This window comes from Rhinoderma darwinii, chromosome 7, assembly GCF_050947455.1.
Source record: "Rhinoderma darwinii isolate aRhiDar2 chromosome 7, aRhiDar2.hap1, whole genome shotgun sequence".
In the NCBI taxonomy this organism is placed as follows: domain Eukaryota; kingdom Metazoa; phylum Chordata; class Amphibia; order Anura; family Rhinodermatidae; genus Rhinoderma; species Rhinoderma darwinii.
In genome coordinates this window covers 101,492,864-101,510,393 of record NC_134693.1, presented here as the reverse complement: position 1 = coordinate 101,510,393, position 17,530 = coordinate 101,492,864, and the positions used below count along the sequence as shown (strand labels likewise).

The following is a 17,530-nucleotide window of genomic DNA, read 5'->3' as shown; positions in this document are numbered from 1 at the left end:
TATGTAAGCTGGGCAGAGTATATTAGGGGCATAGTCAAGTGGTATAATAATTGGGTAAACAATAAAATAATCCATAGATGTGTGTTACGCTGTGAAGCAATCCTTTCTGCACAGGCTGGTGTCGCACTGATAAATGGTGTAGTTACTTATCCCCCTTTTGGTCAACACTCCGCATCTTTGCAGTTTGGGGAATTTTGCTAGGAAGTGTTGTCCTGGTATAATACGGGCGCCCTCGCTTCTAGCAGATATGTTTGGGCCCTCCCCTTCCTGGTTCCCTAATTTTAGGGCCCCAATAAATTGCCTCTTGAAACAGACGAAATGTTCCCCTCTGATCTGCACAACTGCATATTTTTTATTTCCTGACTTATTGGAGTAATTTTAGTTTTTCATAGATGTAGTGGTATGAGGGTTGTTTTTTTTTTTGCGGACGAGCTGTAGTTATTATTGCCACCATTTTGGGGTACATGCGACTTTTTATCCTATTTTTTGAGAGGCAAGGTGACCAACAAACAGCAATTCTAGCATATTTTTTTTAAGGGGGTTTTTATATAGCCTTCACCATGCGTTATAAATTGTTAACTTTATTCTGCGGGTCAGTACGATTCCGGCGATACCTAATTTATAGCACTTTTTTAGGTTTTACAACTTTTTACACAATAAAATTACTTTTGTAAAAAGAATGTATTTTTTGTGTCGCCATGTTGTGAGAACCATAACTTTTAAATTTTTTGTTGTCGACCGAACTGTAGGAGGGCTTGTTTTTGGGGAGACGAGCTATGGTTTTTATAGGCACCATCTTTGATCACTTTTTATTTCAATTTTTGTAGGGCAAAGTGACCAAAAACCAGAAATTCTGCCATTTTTTAAGGTTTTTTTTACGCCATTCACCGCGTGGAATAAATAACATTATATTTTTATAGTTTAGGCCGTTACGGTAGCGGCGATACCAAATATGTATGGTTTATTTTTTCAATAATAAAAGACTTGATTAGGGAAAAAGGGCGATTGTGTCTTATTTTATTACTTAAACTTTTTATTTCACTTTTTTTTTTACACTTTACTTTAGTCCCACTAGAGGACTTGAAGGTACAACTGTCAGAGTTTTTTTCTAATACATTGCACTACCTACGTAGTGCAATATATTAGATCCGTCAGTCATTCACTGACAGCAAGCCAATTAGGCTTCGCCTCCAGGCGGGGCCTAATCGGCTTCCGTAATGGCAAACAGAAGGTCATTGTTAGGTCTCCTGTTGTCATAATAGCAGTTGGCAGTCGTGCGATTGCAGGGCACAGCTGGCGATCTGCTAGCAACCACAAAGATGCAGCGATCGCATCCGATCGCTGCATCTGAGGGGTTAATGGCAGGGATCGGAGCTAGCTCTGGTTCCTGCCGTTACAGGTGGATGTCAGCTGTAGCGTACAACTGATATCCACCGCTGATGACGCCGGCTCATCTCCTGAGCCAGCACTATCTTGCCAGCGGCTACGGAAGCCTTTCATGCCCTGCCTCCGGGCGCGGGCTGGAAGTTTTCCGTGCTAGGCACACCGGGTGGCCAGTATTAGGCCTCCGGTTGCCATTGTAGCCACCGACACCCTGGCAATTTCATTGCTGGGGTTTCGATGAGCTGCAAACACCTTAAATACAGCGATCGCTTTTGACGGCTGCATTTAAGGTGTTAAAGGGGTTAATGGCGTGGATCGAAGCTAACTTCAGTCCCCGCCGTTACAGCAGGATGTCAGCTCTAAGATACAGCTGACATCCGGGGATGATGGCACCGACTCAGCTTCTGAGCCGGTGCCATGCATTTGTCGTAAATATATAACATTTTGCGGGAAGCACTGGCGTAAGTAAAGACGCCACATTCCATGATTATTCGGTGCACAGGCAAGAGAGATAAGTCGGTCGTAGGTAGAATTCCAATGAAAAAAATGTAGAGGTCCAGCACACAATACGATGTGAAAAAAATAGAAAACTGTTTAAGTCAAAATTAAAACAAGAAATTAAAAAATCCCGGGAGAGAACGCCTACGTGTTTCGAACTTTTCAGTTCTTAATCATAGCTACTCTCTGATGTATAGAGTCTGCTTTTATGGATTAGATATTGGGAAAAACAAGGAAGTGGGAGTGCTTAGAATTAACCCCTTCAAGTTGATTGTCTATTGGGTACACAGATTCTTTGCACATTTTTAGCAGCATACTAAACAGAAGCACTCCCACTTCCTTGTTTTTCCCAATATCTGATCCATAAAAGCAGACTCTATACATCAGAATAGCTATGATTAAGCACTGTAAAATTCGAACCGCGTATGCGCTCTCTCCCAGGATTTTTTAATTTTGACTTAAACAGTTTTGTATTTTTTCACATCATATCGTGTGCTGGACCTCTAAATTTTTTTCCCACAAAACCATGAACCCTGCAATTGTAATGACTGAGTTCACAGGGACTTCTAAAAAAAAATGTTATGGCTTTAAATGAATTTATCGCATCTTCCCATTAATGTCAGCTAAATCAACAACGTTTTCTGTCTTAAAAGGGACTTTTCATCATACAATAGTGTCCTAACATAGCGGAATTTTTAGACAAACTGTAGAGCCACCAGAAAGGTTGAATACCTTTTTGTTCTGAAAATTACTAAGATACATTGTCCACTTTTAATAATCTTAGTCTATATAGATGTAAACTACCTAAAAATTGGCCACCTTTGTGAATATATTGTATTACTTATACTTGAACATGATTTAACTATTATAGTCCAGAGATGCATTCACAATATTGCAAGGTTCAGAGCTAATATTTTCCAGCATTTCTTGCTTCCTCAATGTCTGCATAGAGCTTTATTTTGTCTTTATACGGTCATCTGATGTAGGAAAACCTCACTGTCCGACTGCATTGCCGGAGCTCAACTAAGCTGTTGGGCCCCATGCACACAACCGTAAATTCGGTCGCAATTGCGGCACCATTCATTTCTATTGGCCGCGGACACCTTTCCGTATCGCTACGTATGGGTGCCCGTGCCGTAGAACTGTGCCGGGAATTATGGAGCATGACAGTTTTTTCGCTATAAGTAATGCAATTGATTTACAAAGATAGGTCAACTTATTTATTTTTTTACACGTAAATTATATCTGTACACAAACTGGTGTTCAAAATGTGGACATATTTTAAGTTTGCAAAGATGCTAGGTACATACCTTGTCTGTCCAGGTTCTGTTTGCAGTATAAAGTAGAAAATACTCTTGCTTGTTTAGCGGTTGTATTTAAAGCTTCAATATCTACAAAGAAAAGGACATTATTTTTTTTATTATAAAATGTGTGGACTGTACAAATTGCAGTTTAACCAGTTCAGGACCGCGCTATTTTGAGCCTTCAGGACCAGACACCGTTAAAGCCCTTTTTTAGCACATGTTAGTTAAATGGCTATAACTTTTTTATTTGTTGGGCTAAAGATGTGATTTTTGCAATGTATTTTCCATAGACAATGCAGATTTCTTTTTTTATCGTTTTTATACACATCCTTTTTGCTATTTTAGAATTTTTATTCTTAAAGTTTGAAAATAATGGTAAAAAAAATAAGCTTTTTTACATTTCAGCTATTTTTTTTTGGTAATAACGTAGTTGTACCCTAAAATAGACCTTTTATTTGTGATCGTCATTGTCTACCGTAAATTTTAATATATTACATGTCTATATTAGGGTAATTGGGTCCGGGCTAGCGTTACGACAATGATTGGCGGGAGGGGAACGCTTTTTTTGGGGTGGGTATTTTATGTGTATTTATTATTAATTTTTTTTGCACTTTACTTTTATTATTTTATATTACTATGGTCTGTCCCTCAAAAGGTCAAAAAAGACCTTTGGAGGACTTTTATATATATATTTTTTCTTTTTACACCATGATTTTCCACTGTAACTGGAGCTGCACAGCAGCCCGTTACAGGGGAGATCAGCCCTCTCATAGTGACGATTGTCAATAATATGGCTGTGCTGGGTCTAGTAAGACCCAGCAGCAGTCTCTCAGTAACGGCACCCGGCGATCATGTGACCAGTCACACGAACACCGGGAGCAATAGAGACCGTGGCGCGGCCGCTGCCTCTATTCATATACACAGCGTTCATTGAGCGCTGTGCACAAGTGATCAGAGAAGACGGAAGCAGCGAAAGCTGCTTCTATCCTCTCCTCAGGATCCCCGGCAGTCACTGACAGCCGGAGACCCAACATTCAGCTGCCCGATCGCTCGGGCAGCAAGTGAAAACCCGAGCCGTAAAAAGTCTATGGCTCGGGTTTTAAGGACCCTGACCGCTGGCCGTAAAAACACAGCCACCGGTCGGGAACCAGTTAAAGACAACGTTTCACCACGTTTACCATTTGAAATAGACAACACAAGGGATAACTACTTATCTTTACATATAATAAAACTGTAAAATTTGCGTGTCTACATTAAAAACATTGAACAATGAAAATATTATTTGCGGAAAAAAAATGAGGGGGTGATGAGGTTTGTTTGTGCACGCATCACGTAAAAACTACTGACCCAATTCAGATGGAGTTTTTAGAAAAATATAGGGGTCAACTTGGAGTAACATTTACTTTTTATTTCATCGCAATCTGTTCACTCAATCAGAAGATATGCGAATTGAACCGCTTAATAACCAGGCCATTTTGCACATTAATGACCAAGGCTTATTTTTTGTTTTTTCACGGTCGCATTCCAAGAGTCATAACTTTTTTTGCGGGACGAGTTGTATTTTGTAATTGCTCCATTTTTAGATGCTTATAATATATCGATTAACTTTTATTAACTTTATTTTAGGAGAGAATTGAAAAAAAGCAGCTATTCCAGCATTGATTTTCATGTTATAAATTTACGCCGTTTACTATGCAGCGTAAATAACATGTTAACTTTATTCTATGGGTCGGCACGATTAAGAGGATACCAAATATGTAAAGGTTTTATATGTTTTCCTACGTTTGCACAATAAAAACCCTTTTAGAAAAAAAATTACTTGTTGTTGCATCGCCGCATTCTAAGAGCCGTAACTTTTTAATTTTTCCATTAATGTGGCCGTATGTTGGCTTGATTTTTGCGGACCAAGGTGTAGTTTTCATCAGTACTATTTTGGGGTACATAGGACTTATAGATTAACTTTTATTTGATTTTTTTATGGGGGGGGAATGGGAGAAAAGAGAGAAATCTGACATTGTTTTTTGCGGGGTTTTTTTTGGACACCGTTCATCCGACGGTTTAATTCAGGTGTTCATTTTATTGTTCAAGTCGTAACGATCGCGGGGATACCATATATGTGCTATTTATTTTGACACCTACTAAAATGAAACCACTTTTTTTTTTTAGTGCCACCAGGGGACTTCACTATGCGATCGCTGATCGCATATATAATGCTTTGGTATACTTCGTATGCCAAGGCACTATTGCCTGTCAGTGTAAAACTGACAGGCAATCTACTAACAGGCATTTGCTGAAGGCAGACCTGGGGGCCTTTGTTAGGCCCCCGGCTGCCATGGAAACCCGATGGCACCCCGCGATTTCTTTGCAGGGGCGCCGATGCGGTGACAGAGGGAGCACCCTCCCTCTGTCAAACACATTAGATGTCGCTGTCACTATTGACAGCGGCATTTAACGGGTTAAACTGCCGGAATCAGAGCGCGCTTAGATTCAGGCAGTTGCGGCACGAGCCAGGCTGTTAATAACAGCCGTGCTCATGCCATTGATCGCGTGGGTACACTGGCAGTACCCACGCAATCATAGGACGGATATATCCATCCTTTTGCGGGAACTAACTCCTGCACAGGACGGCTATATCCGTCCTTCGTCCCAAAAGGGGTTAATGTTTTCAAAAATTAATTTACATTGCATTAGAACAACAACCACATGGAACCATGGCAATCACATTTTTACTTTCATTTTGTATTGTCTTGGAAAAATAAATAGACACCAGTAGGTTACGATGGGCAACTAATCAATCCGATTGCTGCAAATTTTTCAAGCTGCCTCAGACAATCTACAGCTGTGATCTGATTGGTTGCTAAGGTCAACAACTCCAACTTTCGTCTGTATCGTTTCTTTAATGCATTGGAGGCACATATAACTACCAATCAGCTTTATGCTTTCATTGTCTAAGTTGCCTCAGAAAAAAAGAACTGTAATCGGATTGGTTGTTATGGACAACATCTCCAACATTTGTCTACATTGATTTTTATACAAAGTAAAGACATATAGCAACCAATCAGATCGCTGCTGTCATTCACCTGCTGCCTCACAAGAATGTAAACTACAATCTGATTGGTTGCTATGGACAAAAGTTCCAACATTGGTTATTTTATCTCCCTTCTAGGTGTAAGAACCAAAATAAACAAATCAGGTTGCTGCTTTCATTACCCTAGCTCCCTCACAAGAATCTAAACTGTAATCTGATTGGTTGCTATGGACAACAGCGCCAACATTTGTCTGTATTGGATATTACACATAGAATAGAGAAATTGCAACCAATCCGCTCACTGCTTTCATGCCCGCTGCCTCAAAAAACTAATCTGATTGGTTGTCTCAAAGGGCTCGGACATCGGCCTCTCGATCTCAAGAGAGTAAGGCTCTATTCACACGACAGGGTCCGAGTGTCGGCCGATAAAAACATCTTTTTTCCCGGCCGCTTTGCATCCGTTCCGTGTTTCTGTTTTTAACAGCCGCTTTTGATGCGTTTTGCACCCGTTTTTTTCCCCTGTCCGTTTTAAAATCGGATGAATTTCATTTGTAAGGCCTTATTCACACGACAGTGTCCCGCCCGAGCCCGAGTGTCGCGGATTCCACTTCAGGAGTTTCCCCTGATGTCACTGCCTAGATATGGACAGAGCCATCAAGCGCTCTGTCCAGGAGCGGAATCCCCGAACACACAGGGATTCCGCTCCTTCAGGGAGCTAAAGTGGGGCTAGCACGTAGTGGCGTAGTTACAGTAGTAGCAGCCGCAGCAGCTGCAGCTGCTAGCGGCGCCATCGGCCATGGAAGGTGTCGCCGGGCCAGGGCGCTTTTAAAACAAGCAGGGGAAGGGAGCCAGCGCAGTGCTCCCTTCCACCTGCTGTACACCCCGGCCCTGCCACACAGTGTATAAACTTACCTCCAGCGTACAGCCATTCGTCCGAATGGCATAAACTCCTCTTCCTCACATGCACTCTGCGCTGTGAGGAGGGAGCGAGCGACGGAATACATGGCCATCACACGAGACACATTCTGGTGATGGCCGTGTATTACCCGGCCCCATAGACTTCTATGGGAGCCGGGCGGCCGGGTAAACGGCCGAAAATAGGACATGTCCCATTTTTGGACGCCCAGGTTTCCCGGGCCGTCAAAAAATCGGTTGTGTGAATAGCCCCATTAGGGGTCTATTGTTCCTACTGCAGCCGGGTGACGGCCGTTTTATGAACGGCCGTCACCCGGCCGGGAAACCCTGTAGTGTGAATAAGTGCTAAGTCATTTGCCACACTCTTCCCTCTGTAGATACTGCCACAGCCCCCCTGTAGGTAGTGCCACACAGACCCCCTGTAGGTAGTGTCACACAGGCCCACCTGTAGGTAGTGCCACACAGCCCCCCTGTAAGCAATGCCAGACATTACCTTCTATAGGTAGTGCCACACAGACCCCCTGTAGGTAGTGCCACAGCCCCCCCTGTAGGTAGTGCCACACAGACCCCCTGTAGTGTCACACAGGCCCACCTGTAAGCAGTGCCACACAGGCCCACCTGTAAGCAGTGCCACACAGCCCACCTGTAACCAGTGCCACACAGCCCACCTGTAACCAGTGCCACACAGCCCACCTGTAACCAGTGCCTCAGCCCACCTGTAAGCAGTGCCACACAGCCCACCTGTAAGAAGTGCCACACAGCCCCCCTGTAAGCAGTGCCACACAGCCCCCCTGTAAGCAATGCCACAGTCCCCCTGTAAGCAATGCCACAGCCCCCCTGTAAGCAATGCCACACAATCCCCCTGTAAGCAATGCCACACAATCCCCCTGTAAGCAATGCCACACAGTCCCCCTGTAAGCAATGCCACACTGCCCCTTTGTACAGTCAAAAAAAATACCCTCCTCCTCACATGCACTTCGCACTGTGAGGAGGAGGAGAGAGCAAGCGACTGAAGACATGGCCATCACTCGGAACACATACAAGTGATGGCCGTGTATTACCCGGCACTATAGACTTCTAGGGGAGCCGGGCGGCCAGGAGTAGGGCCGAAAATAGGATGTCCCGTTTTTAGACGGCCCAGTTTCCCGAGCTGTCAAAAAAAATTGGTCGTGTGAATAGCCCCATTTGGGGTCTATTGTTTCTACTGCAGCCGTGTGACGGACGTTTTTTGAACGGCCGTCACACAGCCTGGAAACCCTGTCGTGTGAATAGGGCATAAATGCCTTCCAGAAAAAGACCAAATATTTTGCAATTAAGTAGAAATTCAAAAAGAATGAGACTAATTAGGTCTCACGAATCTGAAGATGATCATGAGGCGACACTTACTGCAGCTCAAGAACATCAGGTCAGAACTCGCACATCAGAAACTTCTACCCAGCGTGAGTCTCAGATAACTACACAGCGTGCTGGCATGGCGGCCTCTAGGTTTCTGGAGTGTAACAAGGAACGCGAAGCGCAACTATCTGCTGACCGACAGCGCCATGCATTGTCACGCGAGTCAAACTTTCACCGACAGAGAATCTCGCTTGAGTTGTCAGAGCTTGCACAGCAGCCTCTCGAGAGCTTGAAAGTAGTGAAGAACGTGAAGCGCGATGAACCGACGATCGCAAAACGTCACAACTATGCCAGAGCTCTCAAAAGCGAAGACCAATATCAACGACGATTGGAATCAGCTAGAGAGAATTATGAACGCAAGCACCAAAATAAATGAAAGTTATTTATTGACTGAAAGGGAAAGAGTAGATTAAATACGGCAGGCAGAAAAAGCAGAACACCGTCAATCACGCTTAGAGGCTAATGGAATTCGACACTCTCTTAATAGAATGTTTATTTCATCAGAAAACTCAGATGAGTCTCAGGAGTATGGTGCAGCAAACAATGTTGTTCCTTGGGTCAATAAGTAAAAACTGCAGGTTTTATGTATTCCCCTAGGATTGACTATGCTGAATTTGCTTCCGTAGGCGGTTTGGTCATAATTTGCAATTTTTGCGGTGCTCTCAAATGGAGATAAGAACCAAATGGAATCTGTTGTTCAAGTGGTAAAGTTCACATTGAAAAATTTCAAGAACCTCCGATCTTATAAAACAACTTTTAAACGGTGACCATCCACAATCAAGACACTTCTTAGACAGTATCCGTTTATATAACAACGCATTCCAAATGACATATTTTGGGGAAAAACTAATTACAGAGGGACCATTCATGCCAACCTTCAAGGTGCAGGGCCAAGTTTACCATCCCATCGGATCTTTGCTACCACAAGCGGAGCGAAAATTTCTTCAGATTTATTTTGTATCAGATTACAATGAACAGGCCAATATCAGAAATCAGAATTTTCCACAACTAAACAGTAACCTTATTTCTCCACTTTAAAACATGCTGCATCAGGTGAATCCGTACGTGCATATAGTTTCAAAGCTGCATTACAGTCTATTCCGCAGGGGCAAAGCAATGATTAAAAAATTATCATCAGCGCAGATAGACGTCCTGTTGCTGAACACCGTGCCAGGTATAACGCCCCAGTCACAGATGAAGTTGCAGTGGTTTTCGTTGATAAGAAGTGAGATAGGCGTGACATCGCGTCGCGCATTCACGCTGATCGCCTGCAACGCATTTTCGAAACACACAGAGCTTACAACACCCTGCAATATCCTTTAATTTACTGCCACGGTGAAAATGGGTACAATTTTGGACTCTACCAAGTTATTCCTACTACTAGGGTAACAAATTTTCATAAAAAATTTATCAGTCCAGCAATTTTATTCATACCTGCTGCAGATCAGGCGTAATAATTTTATCCATTTGCAACGATTTCGAGGATTGTTCAGCCAATTTATAGTGGACATGTATGCGAAAATATAGACGGAGAGTTTAGTGTACATATGCACTAACCAGACACTGAAGATTACGTGCATCTGCAAGACGCTATGCAACAAGATAACGTGAAAAACTTAGGGCGATAAGTTATCCTGCTATCCAGTTTTAACGGTGGTCCGTGTTACATTCATGAATGTACACTAGATGCTTTCTACGGCGTCAGAACATATGGCCGGCCTGACCTTTTCATAACGTTCACAACTAATCCAAAGTGGTATGAAATTTCCAAAGAACTTCTCTCAGGACAGACGTCTTATGATAGGCATGATATTATAGCCAGAGTTTTCCACTTAAAACTAAAAAGTTGATGATCGACCTGATCACAAAAAAAAATTTCAGTTCAGCTCTTTGTTTCATGTACAGCATTGAGTGGCAAAAGCGTGGCTTGCCACACTCCCACATTCTCCTGTGGCTGCAAGAAAAAATTTGTCACAATGCTATTGATACGGTCATAAGAATTTCCGGACCGGAACGAGATTGCACGAGATTGTAAAGATGCACATGGTTCATGGGCCATGCGGCGCTTTAAATAGAAACTCTCCTTGCATGCAGGAGGGTCATTGCTCTAAAAGATACCCGAGAACATATTAGAACAAACTATTTCGGGGGAAACGGGTATCCGTTGTATCATCGAAGATCACCCCTACAAGGCGGTTTCACAGCTACAGTAAGGTTACATGGTCAAGAAATTTTTGGGACAATCGATGGGTTATACCCTATTCACCGGTGTTATCAAGAACATTTCAAGCTTACATCAACGTCGAAATATGCAACAGCGTCGAAGCCATCAAATATATATGTAAATACGTCAACAAGGGTAGTGACCAGGCCACGTTTGCGTTGAGAAATAAATGAGTATGACAAAGTCACAAGGTTCCAATCTGGCCGATATATAAGCTCTTCTGAGGCGGTGTGGTGCATTTTGAGCTTCTACATTCATGAGACATCTGCCAGTGATGCATCTTGAAGGCAGGCAACGGGTGTACTTCAACCCTGAAAATGTGGCTGAGCGGTTAGAAAACCTGAGACAAACCACTTTGCTGGCATACTTTCAACTTATATAACGAAGTTCCGTCATACTAAACTTCTAATAAGCCTCAAGGTGTTTTTAACAGTAGAAGATGTGGAACAGCTGTGAATGGCGAGCCCAGCATTTTAAAAGAACACATCATTAGAAGAGCCTATACGGTGCATCCAAACAACTTACCCTTACTTCTACATACAGTGCGAAGACCTACTTCTTTTGCCGAATTGCGAAAGGTTGACGATATTAAATATCCTACTTACTAGGCTGCTTGCGTCACTTGCTAGATGGTGATCAGCATTGGGACGGCGGTTTGGCCGAAGAATGTGTCTGTGATAGTACACATCGCTTGCGTCATTTGTTTGCCATTTTGCTAGTTTTTTTTGTGGACTTTCGGATGCTGCACAGTTGTGGCAAAAATATCAGGAAAAATTAGTTGAAGACTTTTTCAGGAATGCACAACTAAACAAGAACAGCGAACTGAACGACACGTTGCGTGAAAGTAATATGAATCGATGTTTGATGGCTATCCAAGACATAGTTACAGAGGGGAAACTTATTTTGCCTGATAATTTATGTTGCACGGTTCCATCACTGCAAGACCTTATTTCTTCTGTGTATCGTGACCCGATGCAAATATCAAATAATGAAAACTCTTGGCTATGCGAAAGAGCTATTTTAACCCCTCGCAACGACCAGGCAGCAGCAATAAGCGGTGAAATATTGACGTGTGTTCATGGGGAAAGTGTCGAATATCAACGTCATTGAACAAGAAGTGGAACTATCCGGTGGAATTTTTGAATTCCCTAAGCACACCCGGTCTTCCGTCATACAAAATTAATTTAAAAGTCGGCGTCCCTATAATTCTCCTTAGAAATTTAAGCCCACCAAAACTACATAACGGCACAAGACTAAAAATCACAAATCTACAACAAAACGTGATAGAAGCTGAGATTTTAACAGGATGCGGCGCAGGTGATTGCTTTTTTATACCCGGAATCCCTGTCATTCCAAGTAATTTTCCCTTCAGTTATAAGCGTGTACGGTTTCCTTATGTTTTTACACTATGACCATCAACAAAAGCGTAGGGCTAAACGTTGCGTGTTGCGGGCGTGGACCTCAGTGTCCGCTGCTTTGCGCACGGCCAGCTCTATGTGGCTCTCTCCCGTGTTGGCAACTCCACCAATCTTTATGCACACATCCCTGGTGGTTCTAATACTAACATTGTTTACAGGGAAGTGTTGTCATAGTGAACCTGACTACTGAAAGAAAACTATTTGTAATTGAAGTTTGTTTATTGTCCGATTTTTTTTTCACTTTGTTTAGAGTATGGTCCAAGGCTAGGAGTATACTTAAAAACGGCATCGGTACGTTTTTCAGTGGTCTGCGTGTACGAAGTCACGGGCACAGCTAGTCCTTAACCCCTACCCGCACGAGTAAGTAACTGTACGTCGTTGCGGGAGGTTACTAACCGCACGAGGACGTACAGTTACTGAGTTGTTTCCGGTGTACACTGTCGGCGACAGTGTGCACTGGGAACCGGGAGGTCAGCTGTCGCCGACAGCTGACACTCCACTCTTGCCAGCCAGCGGTCCTTTGCTGCTGATTCTGGCGAATTAACACCTTAAATTCGGCGATCGGTTGCAACCGCCGAATTTTAGGGGTTTCTAGCATATCGGCAGACCCCGGTCCGAAATCGCGGGGTTTGCCGATAGTATGGAAAACGAAAGCCAAACAATGGCTTCCGCGTCTGCCATGGACGGAAGCCCATCAGTACCATCCTTCGGCTGCTCCTGATTGACTTCCTGTCACTCTGACAGGAAGCCTCAGTGTCCCTTCCCGATGCACGATGTCGGCGACAAGGTGTGCATCGGAACTGGGAGATCAGCTGTCCCCGACAGCTGACACTCCAGTGTTGCCGATCAGCGGCTCATCGCCGCTGATTTCGGCAATTAACCCGATAAATGTGGTGCTCGATTGCGATCACCACATTTAGGGGGTTTGTAGCACATCAGCAGCCCCATGCAATTGTGGGGGCTGCTGATGCTTGTGATGGCACAGGCAACGGCCTCCGGGTCTGCCATGTATGGAAGCCTATGAGGACCATCACACTGACAGTTGGAATACGTTACACTGCCTAGGTAGTGTAATGTATTCTAGCAGCGATCAGAGTTTTGTCATTTATAGGGAAAAAATGAAAACGTTTAAAAAAAAAAAACGAAAAAAAAAAAAAAAAAAAAGTACACATATTTGGTATCACAGTGTTCGTAACGACCCAAGCTATGAAACTATAATGTTATTTTTTTCCACACGGTGACCGCCGCAAGCAAAATAAACGGAAAACTATGTCAGCATCGCTATTTTTTTGGTCACCACCCCTCACAAGATATAGAATAAAAAGTGATCAAAAAGTCGCATTTACCCCACAATAGTACCAATAAAAACTACAACCGTCCCGCAAAAACCAAAACCTCCCAGTTTTTTTTTCCTGAAAAAATAAAAAAAAGTTACGGCTCAGAATAGGGTGTCTCAGAAAATAAATTATTTTATAGAAACGTAAATTTTATTATAATCGTACCAACCGGCAGAATAAAGTAAAACTTAATTTATTGCGCACGGTGAACGCTGTAAGAAATAAAAAATTTAAAGAACCAAAATCGCTGTTTTTTGGTCACCTTAGCTCTAAAAAAGATCCTGTGGGGTCAAAATGCTCACTATACCCCTAGAAAAATTTATTGAGGGGTGTAGTTTCCAAAATAGGGTCACTTTTGGGGGGTTCCACTGTTTTGATCCCTCCGGGGCATTGCAAACCCGACATGGCACTGGAAACCAATCCAGCAAAATCTGCGCTCCAAAATCCAAAAGGCGCTCCTTCCCTCCTGAGCCCTGCTGTGGGTCCAAACATCAGTTTACGACCACATATAGGGTATTGCCGTAATCGGGAGAAATTGCTTTACAAATGTTGGGGTGCTTTTTCTCCTTTATTCCTTGTAAAACTTTAAAAATTCTATGTTTCCACAGAAAAAAAAGGTGATTTTTTATCTTCACAGACTAATTCCACTAAATTTAGCAAAAAAAACTGTGGGGGTCAAAATGCTAACTATTACCCCTAGAAAAATGCCTTGAGGGGTGCTGTTTCCAAATGGGGTCACTTTTGGGGGGTTTCGACTGTTTAGGTACCACAAGACCTCTTCAAACCTGAAATGGTGGCTAAAATATATTCTAAAAAAAAAAAAAAAAAAAAAAGGAGGCCCCAAAATCCACTCCTTTGCTTCTGAGGCCTGTGTTTCAGTCCATTAGGACACTAGAGCCACATGTTGGATATTTCTAAAAACTGAAGAATCTGGGCAATAAATATTGAGTTGCATCGCTCTTGTAAAACCTTGTGTTAGATTTATTTTTTTTATTACAAATGCATTTCAGAAAAAAAAAAAAAAAATATACAAAAAAAAAAATGTGTCAATTTCACCTCTACTTTGCCTTAACCCCTTAATGACCAGCCTATTTTAAACCTTAATGACCAAGCCATTTTTTAAGTTTTTCCATCGTCGCATTCCAAGAGCTATAACCTTTTTATTTTTGCGTCGACATAGCTGTATAAGGTCTTGTTATTTGCGGGACAAGTTGTATTTTTTAATAGCACCATTTTGGGGGACATATTATTTATTGATTAACTTTTATTTGGGGGGAAATAGAAAAAAACCTGAAATTTCGCCACTCTTTTTCGCGTCTTAAATCTACACCGTTTACCATGTGATATAAATAACACAATAACTTTATTCAGCAGGTTGTTACGATTGCAACGATACCAAATTTGTATCGTTTTTGTATGTTTTACTACTTTTACACAGTAAGGGTATGTGCACACACACTAATTACGTCCGTAATTGACGGACGTATTTCGGCCGCAAGTCCCGGACCGAACACAGCGCAGGGAGCCGAGCTCCTAGCATCATAGTGATGTACGATGCTAGGAGTCCCTGCCTCGCTGCAGGACAACTGTCCCGTACTTTAATCATGTTTTCAGTACGTGACAGTTGTCCTGCAGCGAGGCAGGGACTCCTAGCATTGTACATAACTATGATGCTAGGAGCCCGGCTCCCTGCACTGTGTTCGGTCCGGGACTTGCGGCCGAAATACGTCCGTCAATTACGGACGTAATTAGAGTGTGTGCACATACCCTAAAAACGCTTTTTTTTCCAAAATTATTTGTTTTTGTGTCTCCATATTTGAAGAGCCGTAACGTTTTTATTTTTTCGCCGATGCGGTTGTAGGAGGGCTTTTTTTTTTGCGGGAAGTTTTGTAGTTTTTATTGGTACCATTTTGGAGTAGATGCGACTTTTTGATCACTTTTTAGCAAATTTTTTTAAAGTCAGGATTCACAGAAAACAGCAATTTTTCCATAATTTTTTACGGCGTTCACCGTGCAGGTTAAATAATGTAATATATTTATAGTTGGGGTCGTTACGGACGCGGCGATAAATATGTGTAACTTTTTAACTTTATTTTGTTTTTTTAATAGTAAAGCATTTTGTAAGGGGAAAAGCTGGGTTTTTCATTTTTTTTCACATTTTTTTTAAATTAACTTTATTAAACTTTTTTTTAAACTTTTTTACTAGTCCCACTAGGGGACTTTAATATGCAATTCTCCGATCGCTATTATAATACACTGCAATACTTTTGTATTGCAGTGTATTACTGCCTGTCCGTTCAAAACGGACAGGCATCTGCTAGGTCATGCCTGCGGCATCATCTAGCAGGCATTCATTAAAGGCAGACCTGGGGGCCTTTATTAGGCCCCCGGCTGCCATTAGAGACACAGACACTCGGCGATCGTATCGCCGGGTGTCGGTGGGGGAGAGAGGGAGCTCCCTCCCTCCCTCCAAAACAACTCAGATGCGGTGCTCGCTATTGAGCACCGCATCTGAGGGGTTAAACGGGTGAGATCGATACTAATATCGATCTCACCCGGCAGAGCGGGGACGCCCCCAGCCCTCAGCTACCTCTGGCTGCTGAGAGCAGGGAGATTTGACAGCTCCCTGCTCTGTTTACTTATTCCGATGCCGCGACGTAAAAAGTCTATGGCATCGGAATAAGGCCCGTTCGTGACCGACGTAAAAACACGATGGGCCGGTCACTAACTGGTTAATTCCTGTGAAACCCCTAAATGGTTCAAATACTTTCTATGATATATTTAGATAGGTATTACCCTCTTACAATTTTATATATAATATGTTGGAGTAATTCACACTAGGTGTACACCACCAATTATCGATATATGAACAAAGGAACGGGGAGTGGGAAAAGTAGTGTGTTACATCAATGTTAAAAATAAAAAATACTTTATTGAATAATTATTAAAAACAATGTTAGATGAAAAAAATTTTTGACGTTGTGCCAAAGTCCCCTAGATTGGCACACTGAGACAATATTATGTCTAAATTAATTGCTTCGTTTTATTAAAGATATATGTGTCTAGCCTCCCCCTGTGTATGTGCGAGGAGGCTCTGCAATAGTCCCTGATCCAGAGATTAAAGTGTTAATTATTAGCAAATGGCTGTCCCCCTCAGTATCAATGACGAGACAGTCAACCTGCATATGACACTAAAGGTTCCTCCAACGGGCTGTAATTAAAGCCCTGCGGTGGAGAAATCCCTGCATCAATACAACCATATGGGTTGTATGTGCATGTGTCCCATGCAAGTAGACACGGCACAGCAGAGTTGAGACTGTTGCGTGCTAGCTAGTCCTCTATGTATAAGCTTGACATAGCAGAGCTGTAACTGCTCCGTGAGGACAACTCTGCAGGAGGAGTAACTGATCAGATAGTGTGCTCACACAGTGATCTCCAGTCCCACGTAACCATTAGTATTCTGCCTGTCAGGCAGTTGCATCACTAAATCGAGGTGTGTTTACTTTGTGCAGATAAGGCTGCCGAAGTCAGTCACATACACATGGGAAGGGTTGAGAGAAGGTGAGCCGCGATCAGCTGTTTGAGTGTATTCACAGCTCAAACATAGCTCGGCATAGCAGAGTTGTAACTGCTACGTGAGGACAATTCTACAGGAAAGAGTGTGTTCTCTTTGTGCAGACTATGCTGCCAGAGTCAGTCACATACACATGAGAAGGGTAGAGAGTAAGTGAGCCGCGATCAACTGTTTGAGTGTATTCACAGCTCAAACATAGCTCGGCATAGCAGAGCTGTAACTTGCTATGTGAGAACAACTACAGGGAGGAATAACTGATCAGCCACATTGACGGGCAGGCGGCCACACAGGTAGTGTGCCTCAGCAGTGATCTCCAATCCCACGTAACTGTAAGTGTTCTGCCTGTCAGGCAGTTATATTACTAGATCGAAGTTTGTTTTCTTTGTGCAGATCAGGCTGCCGAAGTCAGTCACATACACATGGGAAGGGCTGAGAGGAGGTGAGCCGCGGTCAG

General features: G+C 42.8%; 1 protein-coding gene across 2 annotated transcripts in view; it reads right to left on the bottom strand.

Moving 5' to 3' along the window:
* Window positions 1–17,530, bottom strand: part of ATRIP (ATR interacting protein) — a 129,877-nt gene that overhangs the window by 62,245 nt on the left and 50,102 nt on the right. For both annotated transcript variants that reach the window (XM_075833736.1, XM_075833735.1), the window contains exon 7: window positions 3,192–3,272. In XM_075833736.1, coding sequence (XP_075689851.1) covers window positions 3,192–3,272 — 81 coding nt within the window. The remainder of the gene's footprint in view (window positions 1–3,191; window positions 3,273–17,530) is intronic.